The sequence below is a fragment of the Schistosoma mansoni genome, chromosome 1, assembly GCF_000237925.1.
Source record: "Schistosoma mansoni strain Puerto Rico chromosome 1, complete genome".
Taxonomy (NCBI): domain Eukaryota; kingdom Metazoa; phylum Platyhelminthes; class Trematoda; order Strigeidida; family Schistosomatidae; genus Schistosoma; species Schistosoma mansoni.
Genome location: NC_031495.1, coordinates 26,178,078 through 26,196,109, shown reverse-complemented (window position 1 = coordinate 26,196,109; position 18,032 = coordinate 26,178,078). Strand labels below are relative to the sequence as shown.

General features: G+C 32.8%; 1 protein-coding gene across 1 annotated transcript in view; it reads right to left on the bottom strand.

Annotated features, from left to right (window-relative positions):
- Smp_170770 (hypothetical protein) overlaps window positions 1–17,760 on the bottom strand; it is a gene marked incomplete at both ends in the record, with an annotated part of 33,400 nt that extends 15,640 nt beyond the window's left edge. Inside the window, 4 exons of the mRNA XM_018793846.1 lie at window positions 2,685–2,795; window positions 6,840–6,930; window positions 10,092–10,229; window positions 17,612–17,760. Of these exons, the coding sequence (XP_018648317.1) occupies window positions 2,685–2,795; window positions 6,840–6,930; window positions 10,092–10,229; window positions 17,612–17,760 (489 nt within the window). The remainder of the gene's footprint in view (window positions 1–2,684; window positions 2,796–6,839; window positions 6,931–10,091; window positions 10,230–17,611) is intronic.
- Window positions 17,761–18,032: the final 272 nt, after the last annotated feature.

Here is an 18,032-nt window from a genome sequence, read left to right as displayed (position 1 = left end):
GTAATTTCCGATTTGTAATCCCATTTTTGTAGCTCTCACCCCCATGTCAACTATATATATTCTGATAATTTATCTTACGATTTTAATTCACCTATAAACTGATTCAAGTTAACACTTCATATTAGTCATCCCAAAAACATTAACGATTCGATCTTATTTTATATGACAAACAATCCTTGATTCACATATTACAGTTTCTTAAATTGATGTACTCTGCCTTAAACTTGGCCAATCTTCTTTTATGGATTATTAATTTATAATTGTAGAACCTGATGAGAAATTATTGAAAAGAATATTCTTCGTTCATATAATTGTTTTAATATCCAATACTTTGTATTTTGAATTTTGACCAATCTAGCATTGAATATTTACAGCTGCGTGCCACATATAACACTTCTGTCTGGTTAATGTTGAATAAATTCCAGAGAAATCTTGGTTTCAATTTATGAGGACCAATAATTATTTAACTGTCTAAAGGTGAATAAAATAAGATAGTGGAGAAGATTTGTAGCTCAGGTGGATATTGCATTTTTCTACCATTATGACAGAGATAACATCTCTAAGCATGATCTATTATTGAATTGATATGGTTTTATAAATAGAATATTGAAAGATCTCTGAGACAGATCCATGATGAAAGTAAATTGCGTTATCAAGAGTTCCAGTCTATTCGTTTCTGATGATGTAAACAACTAAATTATGCACCCACTACCAATTGTTGAATAAGGCCCTGGTGTATGATGAATATTTAACGTTTTCTTTAGATAAATTGTAAAAATTAACAATCATCCGTTATGAATCATTAATTACGACGAGGATATTATACTTCTGTTTACTATTATTACTGGTACCAATACCCCGTCACTGTAATGGAGAATTCTATGATTTCATGAATGACTTCTTATTTTCGAGGTGAAAAAAAGAATACAGGTTGATAAATGGAATTGTGCGATGTGAAATGATTGAGTGGTAGCCATTCTAAAGACTGGATTATTAGTGTAAGTCATGGAATGATTTCAGATCAAAAACAAGAGCGCTAGCCAGAAGAACATGTTCCAAAAATGTATGAAGTGTAACATCATCCAGATTATCAGCATTCTGAGAATTTCAGTTTCCATATGTCCAACCATAAGGTTTAAAGCCCTTGCACTTGGACCATTCAATTTGTCAAAGTCCCAATTTGAATTGATCTCTAACAAACATTGACTTTCTTCTGCCTCTTCTGTCTCCTATAAGTTCGAAATTTAGCCTTCCCAGATCAGTCACGTCATTTAACAACCTGAGAAGTGCTTCCCATGGAGTCTTTCAAAACCTGTATCATTTACCTTCGTAAAATCCGCAAGTTACTCCTTGCTGATGAGTCTCAAATAGCATGAAATCTAAGTTCAGGTTCCTTGTCAACTTCTTCCAACCATCATACTATATCTCAGCAAAATTCACATGATGTCAAGTCACTTAGACTGAGGGCCACTTGGCAATGATAGATGAAATTTGATCAGCATCTAAAGGGTTTTAACATACATCGCATTCGTCACTACTTAATGATCACTCAACTACAAATTTCTCTATAGTTAGGAATATAATGAACTGTAAATTTACAATAGTTAACGGTTTAATAATTCTTGTTACCTTACAAAGTTCTTTAATTTCCGAAAAAAATAAGAGAAATAGCAAATCAACTATAAAACCTAATCACTCGTAAATATGGTATCCCATACTTTTTATGTGAATAGAAGAGAATTCGGAACAAAGTAGTAGACTACTGTTTAATACTTTTTACCAGAAATTAAAAGTTTCACATTTTATTTTATATATTGGAGGTATCCAGTTTGTCTGTTGCACTTTTCAGTGCTATAAGATGGTGGTTGAAGATAGTCAACAGGAAACCCTGGACCTAGGTTTCGTGCTAATTGGAACTCATCGGCAAGGTGTACTTGTAATCTTGAGGGAACTGGTTCTCCCTGACGGACTAGATCCCGATCAATCAACTGTAAACTTTTCAGTGTTTATAGATACTTTGTGGATTTTCTATTCCTCGTAAGCACTCCAATTTCCGATATAAAAACCTAGTAACTAGCATTGTTTTGAAGGAAACATTATTTTTTAGTCAATCAAAATTTTTAGAAACACTTGATATGTTATCGAATGACAAACTTACAGCAAAGTGAAGTTACACAGTAGAGAATGAGAATGAAATTTATTTAGTACAGGTCTAATGATAAATACTGACATCTTGAAAGAATACCGATAATATCAAATTTAGTGCCTGTGAATGCAATGAAGATAACTGTGCTTCAAGAATAAATATTTAAAAGGATGAAACAAGTAGTCAGTACGAATTCCAAGACTTAGTTTCCGCCTCAACAATTCTTCAGTGATGATATCATCTAATATTAGTTTCAGATATATATTAGTTATTGACAAAAATTATTGTATGTTTCCTAATACGGGCTTATGTATTCAGAAGATGTAGTGGCACTCGTTCTCAACTCACAGGAATGATTTCTTTTAAATAATAGCTCTATATATATTGATTTGGTATATCTGAATATATCCATGTGAATTGGATGCTGAGATGAATAACATACATAATGAACTTAGTTAGATCTAAACAGAGTTGATATAAGTACAAATGAAAAATGTATAAGACGTGTATAAGATGTGTTCCACAGAAATTTTCTCACTTCACATTCTTCAATTTCATCGAGAATACTTTGACATTGTGTTTTTGCCTTTTCCATAATACATTTATCATCTTCTGTTTCTTTTTGTAATTCATCTGTTAAAATGGATATCTATAAAATAAAACAATATTGTTGGATGACATTTAGATTAAATCATATGTTTGCGGTGTGTGCTACTGATGTCGAAAGATACAAGTAGTATGTATCATCAATCGAAAGTGAAATACCTGGCAGCAGAAGGTTAAAAAAGATCGAAGAAAAGAGAATGAGAACAGTGAATGATTGTTGTGGAAATGAAGGAACACTGAAGTCTGTGACGATTGATTGACTCTTTGCGAACTAAGTATTTACTGTATGGTTCTCAGATTTTACTAAGACGATCTGTAATTTTGTGTTCAAATGCATTCGATTGTCCTCACTTGTATTCTCGTTCATTACATGTTCAGTGAAAATATTGCATCGAGTTTTTGTTTAACTGCGACTTCATTTTATTTACAAATTACTTTCGGTTTGATTTATTTTATCTAATTACTGAGGAGTCCCACACTGGAACGAAACGGCCATCCAGTGCTTCCAGGTTTTCCATGATGGTCTAGCTTCAATTGAATCATAAACTTAACTAGTAAATTAGCATAATATCCACAAAACTCCTTTCTAATCAAAATTAAATCATTCATACAGATTTCTGACAAGCGAGTTATTAATGTTTCGCCAGTTTACTAAGCTTTAAGTATAAGTATCAATGGGGTTGGGGGTTGGACAAAAATTAGACTAGAACGCTTAACAAATCTCATAGTTACTCACAGTTATTTAGGGATTTACAAATATATACCTGCTGATCAAATTCAAGGACACGTTTAAAGTCCATATGTCAATTGAGATTGATTACTTTTGACTTTGGAAAAAAATCAGTAACAGCAAAATGTAATGTCCTACAACTAAAACATTCTTAAAGTTAACATATGTAGGAGAGTACTTTAAATGTTCAATTTTTGTTTTCCAAAGTCAAAAGCTAACTCAATTAATATACTACTATATAAGATCTAAAGACACCGATGTCCGATAACTCGAGGATATCAACAACAAAATCTTGAGTAGAAGCATTAATATCATTCGTTATGACAAACAAACACTTAATAACACGCGTTATTTGCTACCATCACGTAGGGGTTTGTGTTATATATATATATATATTATGAAATGAAATAAGCCATTATTTAGATACAGTATTATTGGCTTCTTACGATTTCTGTCATAGAAACGGTGGGTGGAAACAAAATAGGGATTGATGAAAAACACTACAGTCCCATTGTTACCAACTGATATCACTATCATCATTTGATATCTTATAAACTTTAAACAGTCTTTACTCACCCCGGAATAGTTTAATATTTCGCTATCCATAATGGATCATTTATGAAACGTTACCAGTTACTAGTAATTTTCAATCTAAGTAAAGTTAGGAGTATATTTCATGAAATTTCAGGTGATCTAGCATTTTGTCTGTATACAGTAAATATCACTATCATTTGTATCTTTATATTCAGTAGAACTTTTTTCGAAACAATTAATTTAAATCAGAAAGGGTTTTGTGGAGATTTTGGCAATTTTATAGTTGAATTCATGAGTAAATTGAAGCTAGACCACCATGGAAAACCTGAAGACAATTGATGAACGGTTGCTCAACTTCGTGGATTGGTTGAAGTTAGACATTAACACCATGGGATGCCGGCTCGGTGGTCTATCGGTTAGGCGCTCTGGCGCGAGACTGGTAGGTCCTGGGTTCGAATCTCGCGAGTGCGGGATCATGGATGCGCACTGCTGAGGAGTCCCATAATAGAGAGAAACGGCCGTCCAGTGCTTCCAGGTTTTCCATGGTGGTCTAGATTCAATTGACTCATGATTTCAACCATGAAAATACTGAAATCTCCACAAAACCCATTCTGAATATATATATATATACATATGCAGAATACTTGTTTTAACTTTTCTCTTAAAATTTCAGTTTGTTCTTCTTTCTCTTCAATAATTTGATTGGTATTATTTTTCAGTTCTTCACATTTTTTTTCTAACTGAAATGTAAAATAGAATGCACACACACACACACACAACATAATCGATCAATAAATCAACAAAAATTATTTGTTAATGGTTAGCTAATCAATTGAAGCTTAACAATTTTGTATCCAATGATAAAACATATTGGCTAAATTTATCCGGATTTTTAAGTGTTAGTATAGTACACTAGGAATGAAATCCAAAATCCACAAATATAACGTATGTTAATGAGTGTCTAGCACAACCCTGTTTTTGATATTAGAAGTAATAAATAACAATATTTATTTTTATTTATTTATTTAAACACATAAATATTGGTACAAAGGGGCACTAGATATATATGCGCCACACAAATCTCATTTGATTTGTGTGTGGGCTGTGATACTACCCAGGTGCCCAAACTGAAGCAGGTGGTTTTCTTAGAGGGACACACCCGGAGCCTTTGACCTAAAGGTCTAATCCACAAGACAGTGGAAGAGCAACGTCAGGAGGTTCAGTCCCATGGTAGCCGGTGACTAATAATTGGTTTATACGCCATTTGTTCCTTCAGGATCCTGGAGCCCATGTTCACCATTGATTTGGAATCAGGGTTTTCCAACTCCCCTAGGTGGACTTTCTGCATCCACCGCTCCGGTTAAAGCGACGAACATTCGCTTTTCTTCCTCTCAGTTTCGCAAACAACTCCGCCACAAGGAGACATTGAGTAGGACTTCCCTGGAAGAGGCTATATACGCGTGGCGATTTGAGAGCATTTGGAGAGGGAGAGCGGACTCTCCCCACTCTCGGTTGTACGAGGGCATTTAGGGCAATAAGTAACAAACTTAATGTGAATATGAGCACCAAGTGCTAGGTATGTTGAAATAGAATAAGACATCGGTTCTGTATACCACTGCTAGACACATACCAAATATCCGATAACTGATAAACTTTGTAAATTTACTATTTCTGTTAGTATTTGGTGATAAAAACTAGTAACAACTAAACAGAAGTCATGATAGATGAAACTATACCGTGCCAGAAGTGAGACAGTTACCCAATGGAATAGGATCACACAGTGCTGTGGATTGTTTAAAAAGAAATTTTTTATTGTAATATAATATAACAGTGATTAGGGCCTTAATGAGGCAGCTCTTATCTTCATATTATTGACTGGAAAATATTCACCTTGATATAATTCAAACACAGTTCTGTGTTTTCCAGCAGAAAATTATGAATTATTACAAACTATTATGTTAGATTTGATCAGTGCTTTTCGACTTTTGTGAAAACAGAAAGGTAACATGACAGTTTATCAAAAAAATAAGTAAACTGTCAAGAATCGAACGCTTAACTTCTAGATCACTCAGATCGAAGGTCCTGAGTTTGAATCTGGAGTGCGGTATTCTGGATGCACACTTCTGAGGAGTCCCATACTGGGACGAAACGGTCATCCAGTGCTTCCAGGTTTTCAATGGTGGTCTAACAATGATCGATTCATGATCTCAGTCGGAACTCAGCAACCTCCACAACCGTATACTGAAAAATTTGATTGAATTGAAATGCCAGAAATCCATGAACAATTAAAGATTTGTATAGTGAGCTCGTGAAGATTGCTGAATTTTATAGTTTACATTACGAATGGGCTTTAGTCAGACAACTGCTGTAAACCAGGAAGCACTGAATAGTTGCTTCGTCCCACAGTTGGAGTCCTCAATTGTGGGGGTCCACAATCTCAGTACAAATAAAACCAAATACCTACAGCCTTCCAATATCTCAATGAGCATTCAACATTGAGCTCAATAAACCGGGTACCAATGGTTATGGAATGGTTGCAGAATATTGTAGTTAAAATTGTAAACCATTGAATACCAACCCCGATTTGATCTCCGGTTAGGTCGTAGATACCTAATGCAGAGGAGTACCACACTGAGATGAAACAACTCACCAGTACTTCCCACTTACTGATATTAACTACAAAACTTGTATTCACTTTCAATGGGAAATAAAACGACTCGTACTATAACAATGTGTGTATCTTTTCGTTTTATGACACTATCCACAAAAACGCTCCCTTTAATTTATCAAAAGGAAACTTGAACATCACGCTAGAAGACTTACCCTTTGTCTCATTAATTCTTCTTCCTGAATAAGTTTGGAATCAGTTTCATTGTATAAATTTTCTAAAGTTTGATTGAATTTTTCTGAAGAACTTGGTTTATAAGAATTAGGATAAAATTAATAAACAACCGTATAACTACTTCATTTAATTACGTGTCAATATATAATTATTAATATGTCTTGAAGATATATCAAAGAAGACCTACAAGTTTTAGTGAATAGCATCTAAGGTAAATTTAAACATTTAATTTTTTCGTTTCAAGCGTCAGGTAACCTGGATGTCCTTCTATAACTCCCAGGGAAAATCTCTTTTCATTTAAGAGTGGTAAAAGTAGAAAAAACTATGGCGGCCTGTTTGAACATCTGAGCTACCTGTTCCTGCTATCTAGATATTTCAACATCATTATGGCTATTAATCGCATAATCTATTCACGTGCGTTTCTGAAGAGTATACAACCTTTAGTTGTACAAGTTAAGAAAGGTCCAATCAGAGATATCATAGTTGCTAGCAATATGTAGCAAAAAGAATGTACATTATTTAGATGTCGATCGACTAGACTTCTAACTCCTAACTGACGATCACTCAACATTTATCGTCAGGATCGACGAAGAACTAAGAAACAAAATTTTTTAAATACATTGTACTTAGAATTCTATATTGTACCGAAAATAAAATATTGAATAAACCTAATAATAATAATAACTAGGTCACTGAGATTTTGTTACAAAGCTGAAACCATTACAAATCATAAATGGTGCTCTTAAGTCGATCCAAAGTTTCAGTCCAAACACTATCTTAAGTCTCGTACATGTATGTGGAAATATAGATAATTGACAATGACCATTATACATTTTATTTATATAAAATAAATAATTCTTTAACTATTTAGCGCTTCAGAAAGATTTGGAAGTAATACTCTACGTTTAATAAAATTCAAATATGACACTGCATGAAAAGCCTTTGAATAGTTTCAGTTATTAAGTAGTATCTTTAGGTGTAATAGTAGAAAGGTTTATAACAAATTTGAATTGTAAGTTTACACTAGTCAGCTATTGAAAAGTAATCAATCTCACTTCTGTGTTGTATCATGCTAACTTGATTTATCTTGAATAGATTAATGATGTCATTAACCACATGGAATCACTTCTGCTAAGCTTTACACTTGATGTATTGACAAGAATGAAACAACTAATATGAATCGTAAAAACAATTATATAATCACCTAAAGGAAATTACGTAATGAAACTTGTTCCTGAGATGACAACAAGTTGAGGAAAACATTCCTGTTGATCACATTTATATGGAATCTTGTTTATGCACTGATCCTTTTTGCTGAGATCAATTTTTATTTCATGTAATCAACAAAAGTAAGTGACACGTATACAGATCACTTTGACGATAAGATTTTCAGAACAGCTATTGGATCTTATCTTTCAAAAGTGTAACTTCATCTTCTGGCTACTATTATTCCTGATCATCGAAATCTACTTCATTCATCAAAATGAATCCAGAAATATTTAGGATCCAGTGGTTTTATGAACGAATAAAGCATATTTGAGTAAATTTACCAATAGGCCTCTACAGCCTTGATTTGCAAAACTTTGCTTAGATTCTCTTAAATAAAGGGAGTTGATTTAAAAGTATATTTGAGTTCACATCGACTAGTATCAGTTTTACTTTCATGCACTAAAACCTAGGTACATCTCGTTCCATCTGATAATGAACACCTTTTAAATAATTATGTCTGTCTGGTTAATTTATTAGAAAGATTATCAGATAACTTTGCTAAGGAAGTGATTTTTATTATAGAGATCTTATCTCTTATCTTCACTATGAGTTCTGAACAGTTCAAATTAGTAGTTATACATTGAAGTGCGAGATCGAAGGTCTTGGGTTCAAATCTCGTAAACGGGATCGTGGATGAGCACTTCTGAAGTGTCTCATACTAGGAGGAAACGGCCATCCAGTGCTTCCAGGTTTTCAGTGGTGGTCTAACATCAATAGATTTATGGTCTCAATCAAAAAGTTATACTTTTGTTGATCATGTAAATAAATAATCAGTATTTTATGAAAAAAAATATAAGTTTTCCAAGAAGTGTTTAAACTATTCCACAATTCAAAGTTTCGCAATTGATTGATCACTGGGTAGTGATCAATGTCATTCGTGTCAAGTCCTTTTTAGTGTTGATCGAATGCTATCGATCAAGTTGATCACCACCCAATGATCAATCAATTGTGATTACATCTCAATCCTACAGGAGGTCGGTCGCGGCCCGGGTAGCTCAGCGGTAACGTCTCCGACTGTGAAGCTGAGTGACACGGGATCGAATCCGTCAGGGAGCACCAGTTCCCTCAAAATTACAGGTACACCTTGCTGACGAATGCCAAGTAGCACGAAACCCGTGTCCAGGGTTTCCTGTTGACCACCTCTAACCACCATCTTATTACAATTCAAAGTTTATTGTTTAATTTACAATATAGACAAATACTAATTACATATGAAAAACTATACTCAGACAAGCTATTCTTCCTATATGATAAATGAAGGGAGTAAAGAAATGAATCTACTTTGAAGTAGATAATTGGCTAAAATTCAACTTGATCATCAGATATGATTAACATATGTAAACATATGATGCTCGCACAATTCATATAAAGGGGTATATATATCAACTATCATCTTTTCAGTAGTAGGATATTAAAGGCTATCTGATTGACTAATATCTCAGGAAGTCAAACTATCGACTTATTATTAGAAAAATTCACTAATTTTTTCACTTCATATTACAATTTAACTCATATGACATTTCCAGCATCTCACCTCATTATAGTCAACTAAGACTGTCAGGAAACTTTTACTGCCTTCAAATTAGTTAATAGTACTTCAGTCAGCTATCATATATATCCTCACCGTAACAATATGATATGATGTTCTTCCTACTTCTATAAACTAATAAAAAGCTAGTAGCTATGTGGACTCAATGGCTCACTAGATAACAAGTTGGATGTTTGAGGAAAAAAATATTGAGTTCAAATCTCACTATGAACATCGACTTAATTCCAGCTGACGAGTTCTCAATAGGACAAGACAAGTGTCCTGGACTTCACTACTATCCAATATCCCACTTCAATCAGAACTTGCAACTAAATGACAATATCAAGTCAATCTGCACAGGAGACAAATTAATTTCTGATATTCAAAGATACACCATTGAAATCTCAGAAAATTATGAGTAATTAAAATATCTCACTACAACCTCATGAATGATTTTTCCATACTATCCATTGTTTCTTGTTTTTCTTGAATATCATTGACTGCCATTTCTATGATTTGATTTAAATCAGGATAGATCGAAACATGATGCACACGAAATGCTTGAAGAAATGAACTAAAATTAAAAAAATTAAAAGACAAATACTTGTGAAGCAAGCTTGAAATGACATCAGATTGAGTTTCAGGTTCTTTGGTAAATACTAGTAATATAATGATGTATATAGTGACTATTTATAACAGATTTGAATTAAAGGTTTTACTAATTGACAGTGTTTAAATCTGCATAATCTAGTTCTGGAAATTAAGTTATATATATATATATAACTGAGAGAAGTGATATAAAGTAGAAGGGACCACTGAACACCTGTTTTTACTCTATTTAAGATGCCTCAGAAATATTTATTCATAAGTGAGTGAGAAGTCATGAACTAGAACGAAATTTATATTCCGTGTCTCTGTAGTTTTAAGTGGTTCCTTAAAAGTCACTGGTCCATAATAAAAATAAATATTGTATAAACAAATATTGTAAAACTTCCATAAGCAATGAACAAAGATGGATGGCGGCTAGCTGTCGAAATCCAGAGTGTGTATTTCGTCCCGCTTGGGACTCGTCAGCTGGATATATCTGCACCTCATAGTTAATTTTACTCCGAAACTCGAACCGAGTACCGTTTGTTTCAAACGCCCTTCGCGTTACCCATTTAGCTACTGAGTCCAGATAGCCACTAACTTGTGCAGTGTAATGAAGTTTAAATTCATTTTGTGTTGTTTGTTTGATTCTTCCCATTGATGTTTTAGGGCTACACGTGATCAGTCACTGGCTACCGTACCAAAATTATTCATAGGAATGGACTTTTACAGTTATAACTCTACTGTATCTCTGATGCTTTGTTATACATTTACTAAGGATATTGATGATATAAAATTTTGTATTGCCATATCTAAAAAATATGATCTAGCTCTTTAATAAATGGATAAACAAAGTGTTGGAAAAAGTAACTAAATAAATTGGGTGCACGGTCTATATTGAAGTTCATCAGACGTTAGTCACTCATCTGTGACGTCTTCTTCTTAAAATTCATTTGATAATCAATAGATTATAATCACTGAAGACATTCTATACTAACAAAATATGCTAGGGTTAATTACAACTGAGCTATTAAGTAAGGTGAACATTTAGAAGTAATGAAATAATGTACGCTATGGATAAGAAATCAATATGATCAGTCACTGTGTGAAACTGTACAAAATGTTCCATACAAAGCAATAAACTTGACTAATTACTGGATTTCCCAGAATATGAAAATGTTGAAATCCAAGAGCAGTGATCTGAATGATAAATCGTTTACCAAAAATGGTTAAAATGACGTATAAAACTAAAAATGTCTCTAAATGGAATAAGGCTTAATATTCGTTAATATTACCTCTAAATTACTTTTAATTTTGCTGAAACAAGTAGACAAACTACCAATTTATGAATTAACATACTTCAGTACCTATGAATTGTATTCAAACAATAAGTTAACAGAACTTATCTGTGGAATCACTTTAATGGCATTATATGCAATCAGAAGTGTGTATATTTCAGCTTCACAGTTGTAGAACACATAGATGAAGCTGTAAGGATGACAACTGATTCATCTGGCAAATTACTTGCCTGATAATAAATCGAATTATGATATCCCTCACTCAGTTTGACATTAATTTAATTAGTAATAATAATGTATCACTCATTTTAATAATTTTCTATTCTTTAACTTATAGGAGCTAAATATTATCCATGACTGATGTACTGAAAATATTCTACAACCATTCTGCAATGAACTAATTAACTCATCAAGCTTCGATCATATCTGGTATAAATATCGTAGTGTCGGTTACTATTTTAAGCTCATAAAGCTTATTCTGGCTTCCGAACATGCCAATTTATTCATTCTTGTTGAGTTACATTTTGATCTCGTCAATTATTTGCTTACCAATCTTCACTATTTTTATATGAGCTTATGTGTGTGCTATCGTATCATCACAATCGTAACTATATTTTCTTCGGCTATAAATATGATTAACGGTCGATTAAATGAAGTGGGTTACTCCGCCTTTTCCACTACGTGTCATTTCGCTTCGTACTATCTTCTTCGCTTCCTTTGCTTCGTCCCTCTGATTGTCTGTCCAGTTCAATGATTATACAATGATTATACCTATTTAAAAATCCATTCTCGTATTTGACTTATTTTAATTCAGTTATTCACTAACGCGAATTAAGTCAATAATTGTATACGAGGGTAACAAAGGTTAAGTATATTTCGACAACTCGATCGCAATTATCATACAATCCAAATGAAGTCAGATATAGGGACATCAAAATATCCTTTTAATATCAAAATGGATTGAATTCATCATAATTTATTCTTTTATAGTGTGGAGTGGTCTACTTATATCCTCATAAGTAGTATATTGTGATGGTCAGGTATAGAATGTATTTCACTGGAACATTGATAAGGAAACAATGGAAACGAAGCGCAATTGGTAGAAAAATGCATAAACAATGATATTAAAGAAGATGAACTAATATTTACAGAAGGAACAGTGAAGATTGAAACAATTGATTGTTATTTTGCAAATGAACTGTTTACTGTATGGTTATCAGATCTTAGTGAGATAGTTTGCAATTTGTGCCTAGATACATTCGATTGTACCCAACTAATGTTCTTGTTCACTACAACAGAATTGATCATCTTTATTCCTCTATAGTATTTTAGTAATTTAATTTTATTCACCTTAATTAGTCTATTTATCGTTGTCAATATTGTTACTACCAGGTTACAAATAAAATTACTCTTTTTGAATTTCTAATGTTTCCTATAAAAATTTGTCATCCGTTGATTATCATTTTTTTGATTATTAAACATTGAATAAAATACTTTCAGTTAGATTTTCTAATGTTTAAAAGTATTTAACTTTAGGAAATAAGGAGGGGAGGGGAGGAAAGAGGAGGGGAGGGGGAACAGAGAGAAACAAAAATAAACTGAACAATTAATTTTAATCTTTTTCTGACATAATGTGAAATAGTTTTTTTTTAAATAAAAAATAAAAAAATGTAACATTGATGACAGAATTGACAATTTTTACTTAGATACATATATATATATTATCAATGGAGTCTCTATGTTATTAGGGTAAATCTGTGATTGTTGTAGCATAAAAACTTTTTGAGTACTTTTTTTTGTTGTTTTTTTTGTTTTTTTTTGTTTTTTTCATTTTCAATGTTTCATACATAAAAATACTTACTGTGTCATTAATTTCAAAGTTAAAATTTCTGTTTCTGTTTTTTGTTTCTAAATCAATAAGTAGACTAATCTTTTTTATATAGTGAAGTATATAAAAATTTGGTTATCCATAAATTAGAATAATAAGAGAAAAAGATATTCATTGAAATTAGTATAGTTTATTACCGAATAGAACAAACAATTGGCAAGTCCTAACCTGGGACCGGAGTCAGACAAGGCTGTCTATTCTCTCCCTTACTCTTTCTTCTGGTGATTGACTGGATTATGAAGACTTCGACATCTGAGGGGAAACACGGAATATAATGGACTTCTCAGAATCAATTAGATGATTTGGACTTCGCAGATGACCTAGCCCTCCTATCTCATACACACGAACAAATACAGACGATGACAGAGAATGTAGCAGCAGCCTCGGCATCAATAGGCCTCAATATGCACAAAGGAAAAAGCAAGATTCTCAAATACAACACAGAGAACACCAACCCAATCACACTTGATGGCGAAACTCTGGAAGAGATGGAATCATTCACGTACCTGGGAAGCATGATTGATAAACAAGGAGGATCTGATTGATGCAGATGTAAAGGTGAGGATTGGCAAAGCAAGGGCAGCATTCCTACAACTGAAGAACATATGGAACTCAAAACAACTATCAACTAACTTCAAAGTCAGAATCTTCAATACGAACGTCAAGACAGTCCTACTGTATGGAGCTGAAACGTGGAGAACTACTACATCCATCGTCAAGAAGGTACAAGTATTTATAAATAGTTGTTTATGCAAAATACTAAACATTCACTGGCCAGATACCATCAGCAACAGCGTTTTATGGGAGAGGACAAACCAGCTTCCAGTTGAAGAGGAAATTAGGAAAAGTCGTTGGAAATGGATAGGACATACATTGAGGACATCACCGAACTGCATCACGAGGCAGTCCCTAAATTGAATCCGGAAGGAAAGCGCAAAAGACGAAGATCAAACAACACATTACACCGGGAAAATAGAATCAGATATGAAGAGGTTGAATAACAACTGGAAAGAACTGGAAAGGATTGCCCAGGACAGAATTGGATGGAGAATACTGGTGTGCGGCCTATGCTTCTCCACGAGGGGTAACAGGCGTAAGTAAGTGAGTAAGAGCAAACAATTCACAAGAAGGAGAAATTAAAAATCTACTATATATGTAATCGATAAGAAATGAGAAACAATCACACTTATACTAGAATTTATGGATGATCTTTGGACGACGTTACAATGACCTTGAGAATGTTCACCTACTCACGAGAACTAAATGAGGATTATAAACCAATGTGCGGAATAAGACTTATGATTTACAGTTAATGTTTAGAGTTATCATTTAGATTTAGGGTTTTCACTATGAACTGACACCAGTTTTAATGCCCAAACTCCGTTTAACCAAATGGATGAGTGAATTTCATTCCCAAATCTGAAACCTCTTATCTTATGTCTGATTGGTTCGCTCATAAATTATAGTTTCACCATAGTCACTTAAATGACATATCTTGTTTCTTTAATCTTTAGTTTCAATTAGTTTTTTTTAAATAAAACTTTTCTGGTCATATTGTAGTGAACAGAACACGGTTGGGGACAATCGAATGTATTTGACAGGAAAATTACAGACTATTTCAATAAAATCTGACAACCATACAGTAAACAGTTAATTTACAAACTATCAATCAATTGTCTCAATCTTCACTGTTCCTTCTGCAAATATCAGTCCATCTTCTCTGATTTCATTGTTCATGCATTTTCATAGAAATCGCGCTTCGTTTCCTTTCTTTCCTTATCGGTCTTCTGCCAAAATACATTCTATGTCTGACCATCACCATATACTACTTATGTGGATATAAGTAACCCACACTGCAATATGAACTGAGTTCATTGATGATAATTTTTTTATTATTTTCATATTACAGAATATCATAACATTGTCTGGTAAGGATCATCTTGTCATAAAATATTCCTATTAAATAATTACTGAGAATATCATACAACTATTCCAGGAAATTTCATGACCTTTTACGATCTTCAACGTAAATAATAGTCGGTTTGAAGATATAGATTAAATAATTTACATAACTGTCTACCATCACCTAACTATATGACGAAACTAGTAACTTGAATTCCTGACAGTCATTCATACTGTTTGATAGACACTTATGATTGTGCATGATGTAATTGAAAATTAATTCAATCATTCAATCTTCGAATCATTTAACACAAGATATAATAAAATCGTCAGTTATATTAATTCTCATATTTCTTTAACTCTAGGTAACTTTATGGTAATTTCTACTTAAAAGCAAAAATGGACAGTGGCTAGCAGTGGAATCCAGGACGCAATTTTCGTCCTATTTGGGACTCGTCAGCTGGATGTACCTGCATCTCAGAGTTGATGTTCACTCTGGGACTCAAACACATTACCTTTCGCTTCAAACGCCATAGCGTTATACACTCAGCTATTGAGTTCTGATAGTCACTTGCTTGTGCAAAGGGGTAAAGTTCGAATTCACTTGGTATTGTTTGTTTGATTTCTAGGACTGCAATTGATCAGTCTCAATGGGAAGATTCAAACAAACAATACCAAGTGAATTCAAATTTTTACTTAGGTTATGCAATTTAGAGGTTACAAGAACATCGGTCTACATAAAATTTACTCTACTAGTATACCAAATTTAATGACTTAAGCTAATCATGTATTGTTTTGAATAGTGTATATTGAATTTTAGGAGAGACTGTAATTTATGGACGAACTAATTAGATTTAGGATTTTGGAGCGAAATTCATTCATCCATTTAGTTAAAGAGTGTTTAAGAATTTTAGCTGATATCAGTTCATGATGAAAACTCTAAATGTAATTCTTAACCCTAACCATCAACTATTAAATCATAATCCTTATTCTTCACACAGGTTTAGAACTCTCATTTAGCCCTAGTAAGTAAGTGGAAATTCTCAAGGCCACCTTAACATCGTTCCAAGATCATCCATCCACTGAATTACCTAGCTTTTCTAAAGTGTAATTCATAAGAATGTCTTTATAGATATAAAACGACTGTTTTAGTTTTGACAATCATAGTTACAATCATAGTTACTACTAATCTAATGTAAAAAGCAATTGAAATATTCTTTCAGTATATTAGTTTTGATCAATATAGTTTTAACATCAGTTTCATATGTGTTATTTACAAGTACGATGATTTATTAGTCATTCAGAATTTCATGTTTCAAGTTATTTTGGTCATTTTTAAAGGTTTGTATCCCTTAATTAAGAATATTCCAAATTGAATCAGATTAGTTACTGTAAGCATATGGACTATGATAACTGAGTAACCTATGTGATAACTGACTGATGGTTGGATATTGTATTTTAATCCCTATGTAAACATCAATATATTAGGAAACATTCGTATGTATGGTTTAGTGGTTCTTAACACGATGAATTTCACTATAAGACACTATCTATAAAAACTTAATTTGAAGTTCATCGTGGTAAAAACCACTAAACCATACATACCTATTTCCTAATATATTAAGGTTTACACAGGGATTCAAACACAATATTCAAACATCAGTAAGCTATCACATAGGTTACTGAGTCATCATAGTCCATATACTTACAGTCAAATTAAGTTTTTATAGATAGTGTCTTACAGTGAAGTATAATATTTAGATAATTTACATTGTTTTAACTTAATCATCTACTGGTTGAATTGATTCATGAATATCTGAAGGAACTAGGTTTAGTGCATTCAAACTACAAATCTTTAAAGTATTTGATGAAATCTAACTTACACAACTGGTCATTACAAACTAAATTGAGATAAAGCAGGCTCTACAAGTTCCTACCTCGCAGTCAGTATTTGAAAGGAACTTCTCAGCTTTGCTTTTCTACAGTTTATTTTTCTTAATAAAAGTAGTTAAAGGGAAAAAAACGTAGAAACAGATTATCCAACTAAATAGGATCATTATTCAAAGCTAAACTCTCTACTCTTACTATCAACATAGACGCTGATTGGTTGAATATTATAGTGTGTTAAGATGTACTGATACAATAAGTATTAACTCTTATCTGTTGTAGTACCCTTGGAAAACAATATACTACTTTGCTTTAATTGAATTAATTTTCATAATCTTGAATATAATTAAATTATTTTGAACGTCATAAAAAAGTTTCAATAATATAAGATACCTGGTAAGAAGATCATTCAAAGGTAAAGATGTAGTTCGAGGCTTATTTTTGTACAATGTAGTCGAGTCACTTATTTCAGAAGCTTTTCTTACTCGACTTATTCTTTTAGGTATCTCAGTTACATAATCGCCTTTGTTTGAATTATCCATTTGACTAAATCTTTCATTGATCAAATTCTCACCTTGTTCAAAATTGATGTAAAAAAAAGAAAAGATTTAACAAAAAAATATTAGTAGTGAATAAATTCAATGTGTAACTATGAAAAATACACGGAGAATGATTAGTTCAGTCAGTTAGTACAAACTTTGTATGTATCTACCTTGAAAAAATAAGAAACCATAAATGAATTTGCATAGTTGAAAGCTTGAGTCAATTGAAGCTAGACCACCAAGTAAAACCTGGAAGCACTGGGCGGCCGTTT